The sequence below is a fragment of the Cyprinus carpio genome, chromosome A21 (genome assembly GCF_018340385.1).
Source record: "Cyprinus carpio isolate SPL01 chromosome A21, ASM1834038v1, whole genome shotgun sequence".
Classification (NCBI taxonomy): domain Eukaryota; kingdom Metazoa; phylum Chordata; class Actinopteri; order Cypriniformes; family Cyprinidae; genus Cyprinus; species Cyprinus carpio.
This window is the reverse complement of record NC_056592.1, coordinates 15839608-15862571: the sequence shown is the minus strand read 5'-3', so window position 1 is coordinate 15862571 and position 22964 is coordinate 15839608. Positions and strand designations below refer to the sequence as shown.

Below are 22964 nucleotides of genomic sequence, written 5' to 3'. Positions count from 1 at the left end.
AGTTGCCTAATAATGCTCAATTGCAGTAAAGTCTTAATGCTGTGGAAAACGTTGACATTCTCAAGAATTCTGTACTTACAAATTTGTGACAACAGGGTTGTTTTCTACTGCAGCGTGACAATGTCCCTTTGAACAAAGAAAGAGGCACATGATTTAATAAATCTGGTGTAAAAAAAAATTGTTAAAATTTGACTGACCTGCACAAAGACCTGAACACCTTTGGGATGAACTGAAGTGCTGATTTTGAGCTAGACCTCATCACTTACATTGATATTTTTGTGAAAAAAAAAAAAAACTTATTATGAAAATAATATATTTTAAAAGAATAAAAGAATATACTTAAAGGGATAGTTTACCCCAAAATTACACTCCTGTTAGCATTTACTCACCCTTATGTCGTCGCAAACCTCTTTCTTCTGTGGAACACACACACACACACACACACACACACACACACACCCACACACCACACACACAGAAACTTTGTGCATTTTTTAGATTTTCAAAAAAAACACACACAGTGTCCTCACACACACACACACACAAATTTGTGTCACACACACACACACACACACACACACACACACACACACAAACACAAAGATATTTCTCTAAGTATCTTCTTTTATGTCCTTCAGAAGAAAGAATGTCATAGCCTACAGGTTTGAAACAACAGTTTATTTTTAGGTGAACTGAATGTAATATTTTTGGACACTTAATAACTTTAAATTACTTTAAGTTATTAAGTTATTATCTTTTATTATTATAAACTTTTAAGATTTGAAGTAGGTTAATCTTAAAATTAAGTGCACATTCAATAGCTACATGCTCTGAATGGGAGTGAATACCTGGATGTTCACATAGTGTCAGCTCTACACATAAACTCTTAAGGAGGAGCAACTCGCCATTGATGCCAGTGGTTTTGAAATTCAGTGCTCAACAAACACATATATGGGTGTGGTGGCCACATACTTTTTTACTATAGCGTATATGGGCAACTGAGACTAGTTGGCACACTGGAAAGTTCTTCTTATAGGATATGATAAGTTTGTAATATCTATACTCGGCTCTATTCAAAAGCAATAGAAACGTGGTTTGTCCTCATATATACAAGAGTGTGACTGTGTGTTCTCATCTATTTTCATTTATACATATATTATAAACTTACTTAAGGTTGTAACTATAAAAACGGCCATTTTTTAATTGTTGCTTCGCTCCTCCATAATTTGTAACATATATATAATTCACATAATTCCATTTGGATTAACACATATTCTATATGAGGCACAGCACACAGCCTGTGTTGGGCGTATTTACACAGTCAATAGTCTGTTATATCATATATGCAACTAGGTTTATAAACATAAAACATGATCAAATAGTAGTCCTAAGTATCAAGCAAGAATAAAGCTCACAGTCCTTTCAGTCAGCCTGAGGTGGGCGGGGTAGATGTTGTCTTGGTAATCAGAGGTGGAGCAGGTTCTGAGCTATAAGCTCAGGCGTATGTACGTAGTTCTTCCTCGAAGTCTTTGGATCATATTGCGACTCGCTCCGCTCCGCTTTACCAGCAGACCCTCTAAACTACCTTAAGTTTGTAAGAATACACTTGAACTATGTGTGGTAAGTTCAGCTTTTTATTATTATTACTTTACAACAATAGGAATAGTGTAAATGAATTGCTTTTATTAGATACATGTATTCTCATACTGTCATAACAATCTTACTTCAGAGCGTTATCGCCTGTTTTAAACTATCCGTCCCTGTGTGTGTGTGAACGTGAATATATATTGAGATGTCATGCGAGCGTAAATATTTGGTCGGTCTGGTCATCCTTCACTGGAGTTGTGACAGATGCAGTGACAGATCCGGTTTGGAGTGTCTCAAAACCTACTGAGCTCCCTACCTAGACAGCGTTTCTGAACATCATAGGCGCTTACGAACGTTCCCACGCACCTACAGTGTTTAAATATGCTGCCTGATATTTAGGGTTGGGCTTGAGGTGCTTATAATACACACGAATGCTGTCTAGGTAGGAGCACACACTGCGTTTTAAGACGCATCCAAATAAAATCTGGATCCACACCTTTCAGTCGGCGACGTGGCTGATTAAAAGTTTGTTAAGTATACTCTATCACTTTGTCTGGCACTCAGGGAGTTTTAATAAACTCCTTGCCTCAAAGTAATTTAGTAATCTCTGATTGTGATGGGGACACAATTGTGGTGAAGAGTAGAGACTGAGGTTAGCTCAGAAACCACATTGTCTTATAAAAAACTGATTTTTAAGTTGTTTTAAAGAGCACATTACCACAACATTTACTGTTATTGTATTAATATTAATAAGAACTAAGCCTAAATTTACAATAAATGTTTGTTCTTCTGCAAAGTAGTTGTTTCTAAATACAGAATATCTATCTATCTATCTATCTATCTATCTATCTATCTATCTATCTATCTATCTATCTATCTATCTATCTATCTATCTATCTATCTCTGTCTGTCTGCCCTTGTGAAAAAGAAGCACGCTTCAATTTATTGAATGTACACATAAAAAATGTGTTGTTCAGTATTTAAAATTAATGTATTTTAAATGTTCTTCATTTTCAACATCATCATTACATATGTGTAATTACTAATGAAACTTGTATGTTATGTTTTAAACATTTAATATTTTAATACATGACATACAAGTTTCATTAGAAATGACAAATATATATATGTATATTTTAGTTCATCATAAATGCTTGTCAATATTCAGCAGTACACTTTAACTAATTAATTTTGAAATTACATCTATCTATCTATCTATCTATCTATCTATCTATCTATCTATCTATCTATCTATCTATCTATCTATCTATCTATCTATCTATCTATCTATCTATCAATCTGTCTGTCTGTCTGTCTGTCTGTCTATCTATCTATCGTCTGTCTGTCTGTCTGTGTGTTGTACTTGTCTATTTGCCAATAAGCTTCTTTTAGTTAGTTGGTTTGTCTGAATCCTTAATTATGTTAATATTGTATTTAATGTCTTAATATGATCAATATGCTTAAAGTTTTTGTCATTCAGTTTATAAAACCTCTTTTTTGGGATGTGAACTGTCTGGGATGCTTTAAAATGTCATAGCATTTGTCTTCATACATGATTAGTAGGCTATTCTACACTCTCCAAGCCTTGTTACCTTGTACCCGGCAGGAATTTTCGCCTACCTGAATTACAGAGTGCCACGGACGAGGAGGGATATCCTTCAGACCCTAATAAAGGGACTTCAAAGACTGGAATACAGGGGTTATGACTCTGCAGGTAAGACTGCCACTCCCACCTCTGTGAGGGTAATGTCACTGTGTTCCGCAGGTAACAGATATGGCTCAAGACGTGAACAGTGGCCTCGTTTCTTGGATTTTGGCAGCAGAGAGGGCCTGGAGTGTCAGTTCTTCCACTGATGTAGCTGAAGCAGTCAGTCGATACTTGTGTGAAGGGGATTATTGTGCTCTTAATCATGTTTTTTGCATGCTCAGCCTCCTATTTATTAAGAATTTGAGTGATGCTGTTCTTTGATGAAAATTGTGTATGTTTTTGGTCAGGTGTTGCAGTCGATGGCTCAGGGAAAGATAATGCTGTTAATATCAGCCTCTATAAGAAGACAGGGAAGGTGAAAGCTCTTGATGAAGAGATCTACAGTATGTTATCCCACTTTATTATCAGTCTTTTTCTTTAAAGTGTTTTCTTTAATGATTCATTCTCTCAGATTTTCCCTGTTTGTATTATCAGAGAACAACTCCATCGATTTCGAGGCAGAACTGGACACACACTTTGGCATTGCACACACTCGCTGGGCCACGCATGGAGAGCCCAGTCCAGTCAACAGTCACCCTCACCGATCCGACAAGAACAATGGTAAAACATAAAGCGAGATAGGAGACAACACAAATGAACTGACCTTATGATGGCCATCTGCTTTATATCCGGTCATTAGTAAACTAGCTGGGGTTGTCGTCAGTTCATGAGCTCTTTATCTAGAAAAGACAGGACTGGGTAGACGACACAGGCTTTAAAGCCATTAGATTGTGCTTGTAAATGAAAGACTAGCGAAGGCCATAATGCTGTGAATGATGGTTCAGATGTGAAAGTTCACCTCTGAAAATAAACACCTAAAGTAGGGGGTAAAATCAGAGAAGCAGGAGGTTCCTCTCGCTACACAGTTTGGTGTGCTACTTATTCCGGATCAGCTTTCTCCTGCAAACCATAAAGGGCACTAGATAGAAACAATATTACAGACAAAATTCAGTGTTGTTCGAAAGTTTTATTTTTATATGGATATAAACTGATAAAGGGTTACACTATTGTGTCACATTAAACTTATAATCCTGTAGGTATTTAAGATCATGAGAAAAATGTGGGTGTGTCTAACTGTTTTTTTTTTTTACCAGTATTGTGCTTTCATTGAGGACAAATAGTTTTGAACAATAGCATCTATATAAAATTACTACACCACACAAAGATCATGAACAGTTTGTCAAACAGACTATTCAAGTTTGTTTCACTTTGAAACAGATAGCATGTAGGCCTAAATCTGTTAACGGTTTGTAAAAGTGTCAGTGATTGTTGTGTATCAACTATGATATATGTTGGATATGACAGACAGTAAGTTTTGCAGTTGAGAAAGTCATAAAGTGAAATGCGACCCAACCTGCTGTTGTTATATTTTAGTACATATGTATAAGAATGCTTTCTCGTTTTAGACACCTTTCTAATTTTATTTGTGATTATTTAAGTGGAAGGCATTCTTGCAGTTTCATAGGTAGGTTTTTTTTTTTATGTACATTTTTTTTTTACATTACAACCAAACACACCAAAACCAGCTTATCAAGGTCTTCAGGATTATCAGGTTGAACTTGAGACAGGTTAGAGATTCCTTCCATTTCAGGAAGGTATCCCTCTAGAGATGGGATTTGAGATTTTTTACTAATGTGTTTTCACACAAGTTCTCATTCATTTTGAAATTAATGAAGTCATTTTGAATATATTCATCTGTCTCTTTATGTTTCTCTCCAGAATTTGTTGTCATCCACAACGGCATCATCACAAATTACAAGGAGCTGAAGAAGTACCTGGTAAGCGGTATTTTAAAGACCTCTTTACTAGAGCCCTTGCCATGCCATCCATTTTACTTTAGACTGTGAAAAGCGGGTGCTACATACAGTGGGTATAGAAAAGAATTAGTTTTGCTGTGTGCTTTGGGTCATTGTCATGTTGGAAGGTAAACCTTCTTCCCATTGACAACTTTCTGGCAGAGGGCAGCAGATTTTACCATCAAGAATTTAATGGTATTTTGCCCATCCATTTTTCCTTCTATCCTGACAAGTGCTTCAGTCTCTGCTGCAGAGAAACACCCCATAACAGGATATTACCACCTCCATGCTTTACTGAAGGCATGTTGTTATTTGGATGGTGAACTGTATTGGACTTCCGCCAGACAAATTGTTTGGTGTTGAGGCCAAATAATTTAATCTCATCTGTCTCATCTTCCTCAGAATCTTAAAGGTGTGTTTTATTTTAAAGGGGGGTGATTCTTTTCTTTACCCATTGTACCAGAATGGAACCAGAACAAATGCGAGTTTGCTAAAACAATGCCTTTAAGAGCTGTTTGGTTACTGGTTAACATTATCTAGTAGCCTAAACATCTGAATTGACATTAACGGAAAAGGAAAGTCATTTCCATCGTTCAGTCATTGTCAAAGAACAATGTATTAAAATAATAAATAGAGTCAAATTTATATTTATATTAATTAACAAACAGAAACATTAAACCACATTGAATTAGAGTCACTTTCACACCAAGAAGCTTTCTGTTGGTTGTAGATGTAGACTTGGCAAATCTGTGTGACCCACTTGAATAATACTAAATTTATAAGAAACAAGGAATTGTTAAAAGCTATTATGTTTAGTATTCCACTTTCAGTTTCATTTATCTCTGATTTCTTTTCCATGTTTTGTTTTGCCGCTGCTTGTGTCTGTAACCATGGCTTTTCCATCCCAACCCATTGATAGGTTTCCAAAGGCTATGAGTTTGAGTCGGACACAGACACAGAGGTCATCCCTAAATTGATCAAGTATCTCTATGACAACCGCGAGAATGAGTATGTGTCCTTCTCCACCCTAGTGGAGCGCGTCATCAAGCAGCTGGTAAGCATCACGAGTGTGTACATGTGTGTGTGTGTGAGTGAGAGTGAGTGAGTGTGTGTGTGTGTTTGGGATGAGGGGGTGGTCTTACTCACATGCCTCGGATTGTGGAAGTTAAAGGCCAGTTTTTGTTCATTTTCAGGAAAAGTTTTTAGGAAGTGATTTTCTTTTTTGGTTTGTTTTTTGGTTTTTTTACTTGTTTTTTGAAGTCAGTCCCTCAAAGTTCTCACAGATAAACCAAATAAGACTAGTGCTGCCAAACGATTAATCGCATCCAAAATAAAAGTTTTTGTTTACATAATATGTGAGTGTGTGTTTCTGATTTATCCCTGTCTGGTATTGGTCATCAACCCATGAGTCTACGTGTGTTCCTCGTTGTGTTCGGAAATAAATCCTTTTGATGTTAATCCTCCTGGTTTCCGCACTCCTTTGTCTCCGCCACAGTAGGCGGAGTATACATAATAAATATACACAGTACACACACATATATTATGTAAAGAAAAACTTTTCTTTTGGATGCGATTAATCACGATTAATCATTTGACCGCACTAAGTAAGACATAAAAAACTTTACAAAAGCTTATTAGCAAAATCTTTTTCTGCATTTATCCTCTTCTCTAGCTAAGTTAGCTAAGAACCAACTATCTGTATTTTAATGATTTTTTCTTGTAAGCATCTTTGTCTTTGACAAATTGATTTTGGCCTTCCTTATTGTCAGTTATATAACCAATAGCAACATTTATTAGCACTTAATGGTGGGGTGAACGGCTTTTCCTCGTCTACAGGTGACTAATATTACCTAGATTTTCAAATGTAGATAACTGGACCTTGTTTTATGATACATTGTCAGCACCTTTGGACTGCTCTCATGGCTATAATATTCTCTGCTGGGAAGTTCACCTCTATCCAAACATTGTTCAGTGACATTGTACGAGCGAGGGAAGTGCCCTTTGAGATATTCTTGACAGGAATCTAGTCTTTATTATGGGTTTATAAAACACCCCACCTTCCTATCAGCATAGTGGCTCTGTGACATTCACAGTTTTCACCATCTCTATGGAACTCTCTATGTTTTATGGCCTTTTCTGTAAATTGATTACACTAAATTTTGATTGCTCTCTATCTAACCTGCTTTGGCAGCAATCTTACTGATGGAAGGATGATAACTTTTAAGGTGTGCAGTTATATCTTATGGGGTGGCTACAGGTTTCTAAGCAACATCCATTAACTTACATTAACTAACCTGATTTGAAAGGGATGAGAGAGGAAAAACTAGTCTCACTGAAACTAATTGAAAACAGGCTTGGGCACTTGTGCATTTAACTTTGCAAAGACACACACACACTTAAAATAAAGGTTTCCGTTAGAATTAAAAATAAATAAATAATTGAGTCTGGGGCTGAAGGAAACTTAAGTTGCACTTAATTTTTTTTAAATCAGTTTCCCTAGTATTTTATTATCAGCAGTAAATACACTGATCTGAAGTACCTAGTAGTGAATGTCAAGTAACCTTTCATGTCATATTTCACATCAAAATTCACAGTAAATAAGAAATGATATGCTCTATGAAGTACATTAAGCATATTTGTTTGTTATTTTTATGATAGTTAAGTACATGTTCCCCAAAATTATCATTGTTGTAACGCAAAATCATTAGAAATTATTTAAATTAATGTTTAATATATATATATATATATACATCAGGACCAGCCAGAAGGGTACAATCCACTTTCGCCAGATAAACTTTTTAATGTAAAATACTAAAAATAAATATTATAAAATTGATAATAGCAAAAAATGCCTGTGATCACCAAATGAGAATATTAGAATGATTTCCGAAGGATCATGTGACACTGAAGACAGGAGAAATAGCTGCTGAAAATTCAGCTTTTCATCACAAGAATAAATTACATTTTAAAATATATATAAATAGTAAAACATAATAATATTTTACAATAATGGTGTTATTTTTTTATAAATTAAATTCAAATAAATTCAGCCTTGGTGAGCATAAGAGATTTATTTTTCAGAAACTTCAGAATGGTGTGTGTGTGTATGTGTGTGTGTGTGTGCATAGTTAGATAGAGCAGTTATCCTCCATAAAGGCTACATGTTTAAAAGCATGTAGACATAAAATGTCTACACACAGTGAGTCACGTATCAGTGTTTTTGGGTTATATATGTGTGAACTGGTGTCTGTGTGCTTTACTCTGGGCAGCGAGTCAGGAGAGGCTCAGTGAGGAGGTAGGGGCAAATATGATTTCTCTCAGCACAGAGGGCCCCTATTCCCTTAAGTTCAACCCTCACTGTGGGGCTCTGTTCCTCTCAGCTCCCCGGTGCCCCCTCCACCTCTCTGGGCCTCCAGGCCTTATCCCGAGCTGTGCTACAGAGGGGGGCTACCGAAGAAACGCGAGACCCTACCTTTGCCTGTTCAATAGAATAATGATGTTTACATTTAGATCCGTATCATAGCTATTCCTGTGCCTCACTGACGAACATTTGTCTCATTCACTGTTTTTTTCTCTATCTTTCCTCAGGAAGGGGCATTTGCTTTGGTTTTCAAAAGCATTCATTTCCCTGGAGTGGCAGTTGCCACCAGGTCAGTGAGAGCTATGGTTTCTCTGAACTGTAACACACTCAAGTTTCCTTGTTCCCTTCTTACTGTTTCCATCTTCTGAGATGAACCTTTTCCCATTATTTCTCTACATGCCAGTGAACAGGAGGCAGAAGGTTACAATCCCCTGTTGGCAGATAAGATTTATGATGTTTAGTTACAATGTGCACATTTAAAGACAAGGAACTAAGATTCTCAAAAAGCAGTGCCTCTCCAGGAATAAGGGATTTAACAAAGGTGTTTATGAAGGGTTATTTCACCATGCTTGGTTGGTACACTGACCCTGTATATATAATTTTGAATCGACTGAAGCCAAAACCGGAGTTAATTATTCCCATCTGCCTGTCCCTGATTATGAACAAATGTGTTGTTGGTTTAGGTCAATTCTGTCCTGCTGTGAAGGGAACATTTTAGGACAGGCCATGTTGCAAGACATGTTGCAAGAAAAAATGCTCTCATTGTTTTTACACCATTGCTTTAAATAAGCTCAAAGAGTTTTTACTAAGGGCTTTTCAAACGCTTTGATGCCAAGAGAGGGATTTAGTGCGATATTATAAATTCAGTGTTTCCATTTAGATTTTTCTAAAACAAATTACTAAAATAATATTGAAATGATATTCTTTCATGTCTTTCCAAACCTAAATGGCTTTCTTGAAGATATCTTGAAGGATCTTTTTGGTTTTACAAATCCCATTGACTTTTATTGTATGCAATAAAACACAGTAGCATTTCTCAAAGATGCATCTTTTATGTTCCACAGACGGAAGTCATGAGGGTGAATAAATGATAGCAGAATTCTCATTTTAGATAAGCTTTAAATTAACACATTTAGTTTGATAGCCCTAAAAAAAAATTTTTTTCTTATTCATGGACCCATTAGTACCCCCTAGCAACCACCCAGAGCACCCCAGCAACCACCAACAGTAGTAGCACCATGACAAACACTTCCACAATACCCTCGACTTTTAAAAGCAGCACTCACATTCAGTGAATTATTGTTATTATTGTTAACTAAAGCGGAAACTAAAACTAAAAAAAAAATACTAATATTCAAGTAATGTTTTTATTAATTAATATAAAATATATAAATATTAGATGAAAATTATATAAATGCTTCTTTGGTAACTAACTGAAAGTTTAAGCACTAAAATAAAAATGTAAACTGAAATAAAAATACATTAAAGCCAAATAGAAATATAAAAGATAAAAAGGAAAAAAACGTATAAACATAACAATACTGAAATATAAAATAAAAGCTAATTATACAATAGTTCTACATTAGCTAATTCTACAATAAATACTATAATGGTATATACTTAATGCTAAAACAACACTGTAAACTGTAAAAATGTAGTCAGTCTTAAATCTTTTAGTTTTCATATGCTCTTTTGAAGAATCCATCCCAAAGTACAGAATAACATTAGCACATCCATTTTCTATTACTTCCTGTCTCACCTTCATTTGACTATCATTTGAATACACATGACTTCCAAAGCAAAATCATCTCAAAAGTGTGCTGTTGGGTGTTGACTATCAACATTTTATTGCTCGTGGTTCATTAATAAATCTTGGTCCAGCTGGTCCAGGTTTAAAATCCAAAATACACTTCATGGGATGGTGAACATTTAGTTTGCTATGCACACTGAAATGCAACTGCCCAACCAGTTCAAACAAAGTAAGCACTGAGAAAGTGCTCTAGTGTGAACCCATTTGGCACGTCAGCATAAGGGACTGTGGGGCTGCGCCAAGCAAGATAGGTGGTGCATGCAAAGGACAGGTCTGAAATATTTCCTCAAACAGAGGGGAGGGGGGCGGACCTTAACAAGGATATTAAATAGAGAGTGTGAAAAACCTCTCCTTAACACAGGTGTCTTGTTTACAGCAGTGCTACGCTAACACCATTTACTCAGCCAATGGAAGAGCAGAGGCACTGCACATTGAAACTAGGGCAAAGTCCGGCAGGTGTGCTGTTGTTCCATAGAAAAATGAAAAAAAAAAAAAAATGTATGCAACGTCAGGATTTTTTTTGCATAAAAGGAAATTAAATGTCTTTAAAGATTTTATCTGTTGTCTCTGTCCATTTTTACACACACAAAGCATGTTTTGCATAAGAAGTCATTAGAAAATGTATCTCTCTATCTCATCTTTTTTTCAAACAGGAGGGGCAGCCCGCTGCTCATCGGCGTGCGCAGTCAGTATGAGCTTTCCACAGAGCAGATCCCTGTCCAGTACAACTGTGGTAAGTCCGGCTCACTTCATCCCTTCTTCTTATCCACCCGTTCATCTCCCCAAACCAGTTCTGCTTATTAGAAGTGAGTTTGTTATCTTACACTATGCGGCCAAGAAGTATATAAACACCACACCCATACTGTATTTTTTTATTGAACATTTCATTCGCATTTGCATCAATAGTGAGTAGGACCTCCCAAGATTTGGGTTAAGTATGTTTTGTTTTAGTTTTTTTTTTTTTTTTAAAGATTAACAGTTTTATTTAGCAAGGATGCAATAAATTATCAAAAGTGACAGTAAAGAGTTTTATAATGTTACAAAAGGTCCATGTTCTAAATAAATACTGTTCTTTTGGACTTTCTATTCAATCAAATATTCTTGAAAAAAAATTGTCATAGTTTCTACAAAAAAATATTGAGCAGCACAACTGTTTTCAACATCGTTAGTGATAAGAAATGTTTCTTGAGCAGCAAATCTGCATATCCTAATGATTTCTGAAGGATCATGTGACACTGAAGACTGGAAAAATGACTGCTGGAAATTCAGCTTTGCGTCACAGCAATAAATGATATTTTAAAATATAGAAAAATAGAAAATTATATTAAAATATGTTTAAATATATGTTTTTACTGTATTTTGATAAAATAAATGCAGCCTTGGTGAGCATAAGAAACGTATTGCAAAAACATTAAAAAATCTGGCAAACCCCAAACTTTTTAACAGTATTATATTTCGCTGGGGTTTGCTCCCATTTAGACACATTTAGTTCACTGTCCATCCCTAAACTATTGCCACAAAGTCACCCACATGTTTCTGGAATGGAAGTGTATGCTGTAACATTAAGATTAGTCTCAACCAAAACTGAGGAGACTAATCAAACTATTAATTTGAAGGAGGTGTCAGATACTTTTGGCTGCATAGTTTTGCCACAGAAGCAATGAATGTGCTTAGGGCACTGTCGGGCTTAGAAAAAAAGACAAAAAGCAGGATTGCCGTCATGGTGACGTCTGGCACGTTTTGGGCTGAGGTTTTGGAAAGACGTGTGGCATCCAGCCCAAGCCTGACTTATCAGAGATCAGAGACTTGTCATCATACATTTCTTTATGATGACAGTGTCATTGTCTGTTTGTAATATAACAGTAATACTACAATGCTCTATTTATATGAAAATGTCATAAAATAATAAAAGGATGATTATATAATATCCTGTTGTATTTTGAATATTTGGTTTTAAACATTTAAAGATTTTTTTTTTTTTTTTTTAAGTTAATTTTATATTTTTTTTTTTTTTTGTTTTGAATTAATACTTTAACTGTATGCTAACAGAAAAGTCAGGTAATTGTATAATATTAAATCACTTGACTTTGTTTCCCGCTTTAAGCAACAATCCTTTGTTAATATTTCACCGATTTCTTTCTTTCTTTTTTTTTTTAAGTGTGATTTTATTTCCTTTTTCCTCTAGGTGATTCCAGGACAAATGAGCAGGAAAATAACTTACTGAACCGAAGGGGCAGCACCAATGCCTTGCACTCAGTCGATGACAGACTGGCAGTGGAGTTTTACTTAGCCTCTGATGCTAGGTAACACACATATTACATTGTAGAATCTTGAGCATCGCGAAAGTGTAATATTAACATTATTGTTTCTCATTAAGAAACCTAAAGATTGCAGATGTTCAGGTTAAACAGTTCATACCAGTTGCTAACTGAAATGGAGATAAAACTGAATAAATATGTGAGCTCAGCAATGCACCCTGCTGGCCACAGAACCTCATTACACATGTGATTGTGATAGTACAACTAAAATATGTTTACTTTTATTTTTCTCTCTCAGTGCCATCATTGAGCACACCAACAAGGTGATTTATCTGGAGGACGATGATGTCGCCGTGGTGATGGAGGGGAAGTTGTATGTGCACCGTATTAAGCGTAAAGCAGGCGAAGACCCCGTCCGAGTCATTCAGACCCTACAGATGGAGCTCCAGCAGATCATGAAAGGTCCCAGATAACACTAACACCATCGAAACAACATCCAAAGGGATATTTTCGTTTCATTTACTCACCCTCATGTTGTTCCAAACCTGTAGATCTTCTTTGAGTTTATGATCATAAAACTAGTAACTCACTGAAAGTCTGCATTGCTGCATTGCCATTTAACATTAGAAATACCTGTAATGTGGGCAAGCTTTAGTCTTAACTTTTTATAAACCATCATACTCCAGCAGAAAAAGAAGGCTTTCAGCACTTCTGGGCTTTCTTTCTGTGCATTTGCTTAGTTGCACTAACAGAGTGTTTCTGTTCCAGATTCATTTACTCACCCTCATGTTGTTCCAAACCTGTATGAATTTCTTTCTTCCTTTGAACACAAATAAAGATATTTTGAAGAATGTTGGTTAATGGCTACAGTTGCTGGTAGCCATTGACTTGCATAGTATTTTTTTTTTCTCCATACTATGGAGATTAATGGCTATCAGCAACTGTTTGGTTACAAACATACTTAAAAATATATTTTGGAACAGCTTGGGGGTGAGTAAATGAAGACAGATTTTTTGGGGGGTAAACAATCTGTTTAAAAAAACACCTGGCCACTGAGAATTTATTAGCAAATAATAGAAAATTTAAACTGAAGAATTATTTTTTTTTAAAAAACTTCAATATTTCATTTAAAGTATGCACATATCAGTCTTTGCATTTCCTTGGAATCAAACCCATGACTTGGTGTTACAGGCACTTTGCTCTACGTCTCTGAACGGTTTTGACAGGTTGTTTTTGTTCAGATAAAAATTAATTCTGACACTGTGTACTAAGTAATGTACCAAACCCATTTGCTGTTAGTTTGGCAGTGGAACACAAAAGGACAATTTTGGAGTAGTTCCAGGCAAATTGACGTCTCTGCATCAGCTCTTTGGTTTGATACTAATGATTTTTCATGCCAAATGTCACCTTGACTTTCGTACAGTAGTTCAGTAGGTTTTGTTTTTGTGCTCACACTGTTTTATACCTTTAGGTAACTTCAAGGCTTTCATGCAGAAGGAGATCTTTGAGCAGCCTGAATCTGTCGTCAACACCATGAGAGGCAGAATCTGTTTTGACAGCAACACAGGTACAACATGACCCTCCACTTTGCCAGAACATCCATGTGAAATTAAATTAGGCTACATCTTTTGTAGCGCAAACCTGAAAGTGCAGCCTCATTTGATACTGCAAAATTAGAACAATTCTTAAAGGGATAGCTCCTCCAAAAATGAAAATTTGCTGTTAATTTACTAGATGACTTTTTTTTTTTTTTTACTTAAAACATTAAAAAAGATTGTTTGCTGAAATTATGGTCCTTGATTATTCAATAAATAAATAAATAAAAAAGTCCATGGATACTGTAACTTTGAGAGTCAACACAAAACTAATAGAGGCAGCACAAAATTAATACTCATGGCTCCTGACAATATATTGACATCTTATCAAGAGAAACAATCAGTCTATGCAAGAAAGTGAACATTATTTGTAAAAAAGAATCTTATAACTAGATCATTTGAGGCCAATTTCATTAAATGTGTGCACAGTTATTCTTGGTGGCCTGTCTGACCATCTGAAGGAGATCAAGAGATGCAGACGCTTGATCTTGATTGGCTGTGGAACCAGTTACCATGCAGGGGTGGCAGTAAGTTTTTGCATTTTCTGTCTGGAACATAATAGAGAACAATTTATTGCTTTAAAGATGAAAATGATGGAAGAATTAGATGTTTTTTTTTTTTGCATATGTGCTTGCTATGTGTTATCTATTTTCATTACAAAGCTCTTTGGAAAACATTATTCTGGCTTTTTTGGTACTGTAAATTGACTGGTAAACTGTATATTTGATTGTCATCCATGGCAACATACCGATTTCATATTAAAGGACTTCAGCAATTGGAAAACGTTGTTTTGGTTTTTTTGGTGCTGTATATACGTTTTTCCTGACTTGAGCACATGATCACAGCATTATCTCTGATTTTCTGCGCAGACACGTCAGATCCTTGAAGAGTTGACTGAGCTTCCTGTTATGGTTGAGTTGGCCAGTGATTTCCTAGACCGCATCACACCTGTTTTCAGAGATGATGTCTGTTTCTTCATCAGCCAGTCGGGTAAAGTGCAGCTCTCCGTCAGTCTCATGATTTCTATTCAGGAAAGCATTGATAATTGATAATTATAATTTTTGATGTTATGTGGCTGTGTTTTACAAATGTGTGTGTGTGTGGTGTTATATTATCTAGATATATATATGTGGACAAGACCGAAACAAAAAATTCTGTGCTCAAAAGTCAGACTTGAATATGAATGCTAACATTTCTGAGGACTCATAACACTTGATTTTATTGAGTAGAGTAAAATACTGTTACTGATGCAGCAGGTTTTTTGGTTGATGACACTTACACATGCATGTCAATGCTGCTGAAAAAGTTGTTTGCTTTATATACTGATAATGTGTTTTAATCAGGTGAGACGGCAGACACTCTGATGGCATTACGCTACTGTAAGCAGCGCGGGGCACTGACTGTGGGAGTCACCAACACTGTTGGCAGCTCCATCTGCAGGGAGACCGACTGTGGAGTTCACATCAATGCTGGGCCTGAGGTTGGAGTTGCCAGCACTAAGGTACTATAGAGCCCAATGAAAATTAACATTTTGGCCTAATAATAACAAATATCAATAAAGAAGATATATATATATATATATTATATATATATTCTTATATATATATATATATATATAAATATATTATAAAATATTATATATATATATAAAAGATTTAGTGCTGTCAAACTTAAATAAAAGTTTTTGTTTAATATATGTGTGTCTACTGTGTATTTTTATTATGCATAAATAAAGACACACGTATACAGTATATATTTAGAATATATATTTATATTAATGTAATTTATATATTATATATAAATATATTTAATACATAAACATTACATATTTTTCTTAAATATATACATGCATGTGTTTAACTTTTATTTTGGATGCAATTAATGGCGATTAATCGTTTCACAGCACTCATTATATTATATTATATTATATTATATTATATTATATTATATTATATTATATTATATTATATTATATTATATTATATATTTGGTATACTATATTATTGTACAGTTTATAATAACTATTTTCTATATTTATATCTTTTTAATTTCATTTATTCATGTGATGGCAGTGCTGAATTTGCTGATTTAGTGCTCAAGTTATGATTAAGTTATCATTTCTTATTATATTATCAATGTTAAAAACAGTTGTGGTTCATAGTATTTTTTTGGAAACTGATACATTTTTTCAGGATTCATTGATGAATAGAAAGTTCAAAAGAACAGCATTTATTTGAAATTGAAATCCTTTGTACAGTGCAAAAGACTTAACTCTCATGGTTGGTCAATTAAATGCATCCTTTCTGAATAAAACTATTCATTTAAAAATTATATTATATTATATTATATTATATTATATTATATTATATTATATTATATTATATTATATTATATTATATTATATTATATTATATTATATTATATTATATTATCCGTTGTTTGTCTCTCCCCCTGTCCTTTGTATGTGTAAGCTACAGATTTCGTATTAATTGTGTCTTCTGATTATCTGCAGGCCTACACTAGTCAGTTTGTGTCTCTGATCATGTTTGCTCTGATGTTGAGTGAAGACAGGCTTTCAATGCAGCCGAGAAGACTGGAGATCATCAACGGCCTCAAAAAACTGCCAGGTGGGTTTTTTACATAATTGCTGTAATGACCTGTGTATTTTTTGCAGTAGTTCAAATGTGCTTTGAGATAAGATTAACTTTGACATCGCCTTCCATTCAGAGCTGATCAAGGAAGTTCTGGCTCTTGATGACCAAATCAAAAGCATTGCAGATGAGCTCCACCATCAGAGGTCTCTATTAGTCATGGGTCGAGGCTACAACTACTCCACCTGCCTAGAGGGGGCTCTGGTGAGTATGCTGCAGGAAATAGCTGGAGAAGTATAACTGATCATATAATGAGAAGCGTGGTGAAGTCAATCAAATTTTCTTGGTCTTTGTGCCCTGTAGAAAATTAAAGAGATCACGTACATGCACTCAGAGGGCATTATGGCTGGAGAGTTGAAGCACGGCCCATTGGCGTTGATTGACAAGCATATGCCTGTCATCATGGTCATCATGAGAGATGCTTGCTACAAAAAGTGCCACAATGCCTTGCAACAGGTCACAGCCAGACAGGTAACAATCATAATGTGATAAAACCGTCCACCAGTAATATATGCTACTGTTAAAAAGCTTGGGTCCTGAGATTTTTAATATTTTTTTGAAGTCTTTTATGATCATCAAGGCATTTATTTAATCGATAGCTGTTCTCTATTTCAATATATTTTAAAATGTAATTTATTCCTGTGAGGGCAAAACTGAATTTTCAGCATCATTACGCCAGTCTTCAGTATGTCATGATCCTTTACAATTTATTATAATATGCTGCTTTGATGCTCAAGAAACATTTCTTATATTATACATTTTTAAAAATGTGGAAAATTGTGGAAATTGTGATGTATGCTTTCTAATCTTTGATGAATAGAAAGTGAAATTTGAAAAAATTGTAGCATTATGTCTTTCCTGTCACTTTTGATAGATTTAATGCATTTTTGCTGAATAGAAGTATCAATTTCCTGTCTGAAATCTGAAATATGTCCAATCATTCAACACTTTATGGTGACTAATATCTTGTCTATATCTTTTAGGGGCGCCCAATCATTCTATGTTGCCAGGATGACCCAGAGATCAGTAAATTGGCATACAAGACCATTGAACTGCCTCACACAGTGGACTGTCTGCAGGGCATCATCAGTGTCATTCCACTGCAGCTTATATCCTTCCATCTGGCTGTTCTCAGAGGATATGATGTACGTTTACCTTTTCTTTATTATTTTATTAAATGTTTTTTTTTTATGATGATATGATGTAAGTTTATTTTTTTTTTATCCCACTAAAGGCCTGATGTGGCCTACAAACTGATGTGACGTCATTTCGAACAAAATCCAGCCAAGACGAAGTTCGTTTTGGGAGTTTGAAATGGCTTGCCAAACACCTTCGTACTACCATTGGTCCGTGACGATTATGTCATAGTAGGTGTGCGCTGAGGCTCCGCCTTCTTTCAGTGGTGGACTAGCCATCTGGAGCACTGGGAGTTGTCCCGGTGGGCCGCTGTACAATGTGGGTCGGCCCATTGCATAAATATAAAGATGAATTATAATAAATGTACGTAGCGTATAGCCTTCCATCAGCGCAGACGAAAGGCCAGCGCAGCCCACTTGAATCAAAAATTCTAATTATTTTAGCGTGCTTCGCCTCAGTGCAGGAGCTCAAAAGTGCTCGTCAATGTCAACATTTTTTAAATAGCCAATCAAATCGAATTTACTGTTCACAGACGCTGAGCTGCGCGGCATTTGAATGTGAGGTAAGATGTAAGCGACTGAATAGCGAGACAATTCAGCAATATTTATCAACTGTTTATGATCAAAAAAAGTTAAACGACAGACATTAATTTTCAGGGATACAAACTACTACTTGCATTTTCGAATTTCTTTATGCCATTGACATTTTTCGTCACAATATATGATAAGAGTGAATGTTTTCTAAATCTATATCCAGGCAGGCTTTCTTCTGTAATTTAAGGTGTCTAAGAAAATGTTTTTAAAAATCTGTAAAATATCATTCTCAAACTTACTCTAGAACAGGAGTGTAAAACTCAATTCCTGGAGGGAGATTCAACCCTAATTAAACACACCTGATACAACTAATCAAGTACTTCAGGCCTGTATGAGTGTTGGAGCAGGGTTGGAACAAAACTCTGCAGGGCTCCAGGCCTCCAGGATTGAGTTTGACACCCCTGCTCTAGAACATTGTAAATCTGAAGACTTAGCAACAACCGACACGTGCCGTGATTAGGAATTATAGACTAATAAAAAATATAATTTGCTAGCCTTTTTCACATGCTTCACACACTGACGATCAAATGTTTTAAATAATTAAGACTTTTTATTTATTCATTTATTTTTTGAAAGAAGGATGAATTTATTTGATCAAAAATACAGTTTATTAAATATTAATACTATGACATATTACACATAGTGGTTTTCTATTAAACATATTTTAAAATGTAGGCTAATTTATTACTGTGATTAAAGCTGCATTTTCAGCATCATTCTAATATGCTGTTTTACCGCTTAATTATTATCAGTTATTATTTGTGATCAATTATTAATAATGGTCCTTAATATTATCAATACTGAAAACTTATTTTTTTCATATGTTTTTGCTTAATATTTCAGTCATATTTGTCATCATGAAATGACATATGACTGTCATTACCGATCAAAATGCATGTTTATTTAAATGCAATTTGTGGATTTTTTACATGGTCCAACCCGATCTCATGCCAATTTGTACATATTATACTAGGTGGCTAATTCATTTGAATTTGTACAAATGACCACACTTAACCCCGCCCCTAAACCTACCCTCACAGAAATCATGCAAAATCGTGATTTACAGTGCATATACATTTTATGAGCATGTGCGTTCTTTGGCGTCTGACCCATGATCACATGATTGCATATTGTCGTATAATGCCATGCTCTACCAACTGAGCTACAAAACCTGAATTATGACGCAGATAAAACAGTACAAAGCATTAATATGAAAGTGTCATGTTGCCGATAGGGGAGCAATTGTAGTATACGCTCTGATGGTTTCGTATTTCAGGGATTTTGACAACCGACCTATGGATTTGTCAAAATTTAATTAATACATTAACTAACATTAACTAATGGAACTTTACTATAAAATGTTAACTCTTTCCCCACCAGCATTTTTGAAAAAAGTTGCCAGCCATTGCCAGCGATTTTGATGATTTTCACTAAAATTTGATGGCCTACAGTATATTTTGCTGTGTGAATATTTGAATATGCAATACACCAAAATAAAGATCAAAGCCTCTACCTTTAAACAAAAAAACAAAAACAAAACAATTTTATCAAAAACTACATCTGGATAATATTCAGTACGATGATCAAAGCATAAATCCAGTAAATCACTTCCGTCAGCATCTCCAAAGCTTGCACAGCCATATACCACTTCCTGGAGCATCATTTTACGCCATAACATTATGCAGTTTTCATTTAAATGCTGTGTATTGCTGATGATCGCATTATTTATCAGATGCCTCTGTTTACATAAGAGATCGCTAGTTTAGTTTACGTGTGTTTTTTTGTTCGGGAGGTTTTGTACTAAATCAGAAGATGTGTAATAGGGCCCCCGAGTGTATAACAGTGAAAACACAAAAAGAAAAGCGGTAAAAGCTTTTATTTGGTTGTGTTGTGTTTTATTATATATGTCGTGATTGGTTGTGAATGTGTTGGAGGGAGTTTTTTGAAAAATTTTGTATTACATGACTTGCTCACTGATGGATCCTCTGCAGGGAATGGGTCTCGTCAGAATAGTTTAAACAGCTAATAAAAATGTTATGATAATAATTCCTTGAACTATAAATCTTTTTAAATAGTATTTTGTGAATTATTTTGTAATTATTATAATAATCTTGAAATAGAATATTGTATAATTTTTTTGAGCTGTCAGTCGCATCCAAAATAAAACAAATTGTTATTATTTATTATATATAAATACACAAACATACATGTATATATTTTAAAAATATTTACATGGATGTATGTGTATGTATGTATATATATATATATATATATATATATATATATATATATATATATATATATATCAATATTCAAATATAATTGATATTATATATAAATATTTATATTTTTATATAAACAAAATTTATTTATATTTTTATATATATATTCTTCAATATATCCATGCATATGTGTGTATTTATATATACATAATAAATATACACAGCACACACACATATATTATATAAATAACAACTTTTATTTGGATGCGATTAATCGTGATTAATCGTTTGATAGCACAAATTTTTTATAATTATATTTTTTATTTTATACTGTATTTTATTGTAATATATATATATATATATATATATATATATATATATATATATATATATATATATATATATATATAATTATACTAATATACTAAAATACTTTTTTTATTTTAATTATTTTATGAAATACTTTTTTTTTAAAAGATAGCTTTTTGCTGAATCTTTAATATTCATTTTTAATACATATCATCATTTGTTTGCTTCTCATCAGGTGGACTGCCCAAGAAACCTGGCCAAATCTGTGACCGTAGAGTAACTCCTCCCAGGAAATGTGAACTAATCGAAGTAGAAGAGGAGAATACTGACCACCAAAGTGCAATTACCAGTGTGTGTGTTTACGTGTGTTTGCATCTGTGTGAATGTGGGAGTGTGGGTATTTATGAATTCTGAACAAATCCCTAAAGTCCAAGTGCCTCAACATCCAAGTGCAAATGAAGGGAACCCTAAACTGTGCCTTACACCCTTTCCTCTCAGCCCTTAAACAATCCTGAAAGATAACAACTAAGTCAAAAGTTTACCTCTGACAAAACCAAAGTGCAATACATTAATCTGCACAATTGATCTGCGTGTCCAAGAAACTTGCCTACAATCACATGGACCAAAGATCATAGTTATGTTGAGTGGGTAAGGAAGTGATGTGTAGATGTGGAAGTACATGATAGTGTAAGTATGAATTGTTTTTAAAATGAAGTTCTATTACATATTGTTTGGAATGCTAGGAAACACTATTTGTCATTTTTGTTATTACATTGCACACATTTCTATGTACTACAGAAAATTATGCCAAAAATTCAGCTGGAGCAAACAAGTGTTAATCACATGAACTTAGCATTCAGTTATCTTATGGAAAATATAATATAAATAACTGGGTTCCACTGGAAATTTTACTGTACTGTTAGAGTTTACTTTGACTGTGAAGCACTCAATGTTGGAACAATCATTGTGTTATTAGACATGCTTTTAAATTTTTTTTTTTTTTTAATGTATGATTTCAGTGATTGATTTTTGTAATCTATATATTTTGTGCCGAAATGAGATTTCAAACCCTCAGCATAACTTTTTTTTTTTTTTTTTTTTTTTTTTTTTTTCTTACTGGGACAAAATTCTTTGTGACTTTTCCTGGTAGGTTTAAACATAATTTCCCTGGTACGCATTTCCCTGGTATAGTTGTCATATACATCCTTTAAAATCAGTTTTAAAATCATATTTTTAAAGTTATGGGTTGAGGGTTAAAGCATGAAGAGCAGCTATGAATAAAAAAATTGCTTTATAGTTCTTAATAATTGCTAGTAAATAAAATAAAGTACAACCGGCAACAGTGTCAGTAACTTTAATCATTCCGTATGATTTTATTGTCATTTATTTATTTACAATGACAGAAACATTACAGATTGGTTGTCTTTTTTGAACAGGCCACTGACTTTCACACCATTGTTTTTGGCTTACCTTAAGACATATAATTTATTTTCCAGTTGTTTAATTTGGCAAGAAGGACCAAATCAGGAAAAAATCATCAGTCGGTTGGATGAAAGTTATTTTTAAATGTGTTTAATTTTAACAATCAGAATATATATTTTATATAGTGTTCAGTTTGAATAAATGTAAACACACTAAGTATATGAGGTGGGTTAGAAGTGCTGTATCATTTCTATGATAGAATTATGAGTGCTAAAGTCACATTGTGATAATCATTGTACTGAGGTACAGTAGTCTAGCCTAGCATAGTTAATATCTGACACTCAATACACGATGGTGATATAGCTTATTTATCTGAAGTCCAGATACTTTATCTACAATTTCAGACATTGTTATTGGGATACTAAAACAAGTGCCCATTAATACATAAGTTATTAGTATTTTTGCAAGGTCAGTAA

General features: G+C 34.3%; 1 protein-coding gene across 1 annotated transcript; it reads left to right on the top strand.

Moving 5' to 3' along the window:
• Positions 1 to 1464: 1464 nt before the first annotated feature.
• gfpt2 (glutamine-fructose-6-phosphate transaminase 2) lies at positions 1465 to 22406 on the top strand. Its single transcript, XM_042711049.1, has 19 exons — positions 1465 to 1620; positions 3194 to 3301; positions 3583 to 3678; positions 3770 to 3895; positions 5054 to 5112; positions 6050 to 6184; positions 8719 to 8780; positions 10955 to 11034; positions 12487 to 12604; positions 12858 to 13021; positions 14031 to 14126; positions 14584 to 14681; positions 15024 to 15144; positions 15498 to 15655; positions 16667 to 16781; positions 16882 to 17009; positions 17109 to 17276; positions 17789 to 17950; positions 21302 to 22406. Exons 1-19 carry the CDS (start codon positions 1614 to 1616, stop codon positions 21344 to 21346), a joined length of 2046 nt encoding a protein of 681 aa, XP_042566983.1. The 5' UTR covers positions 1465 to 1613; the 3' UTR covers positions 21347 to 22406.
• The last annotated feature ends 558 nt before the right edge of the window (positions 22407 to 22964 follow it).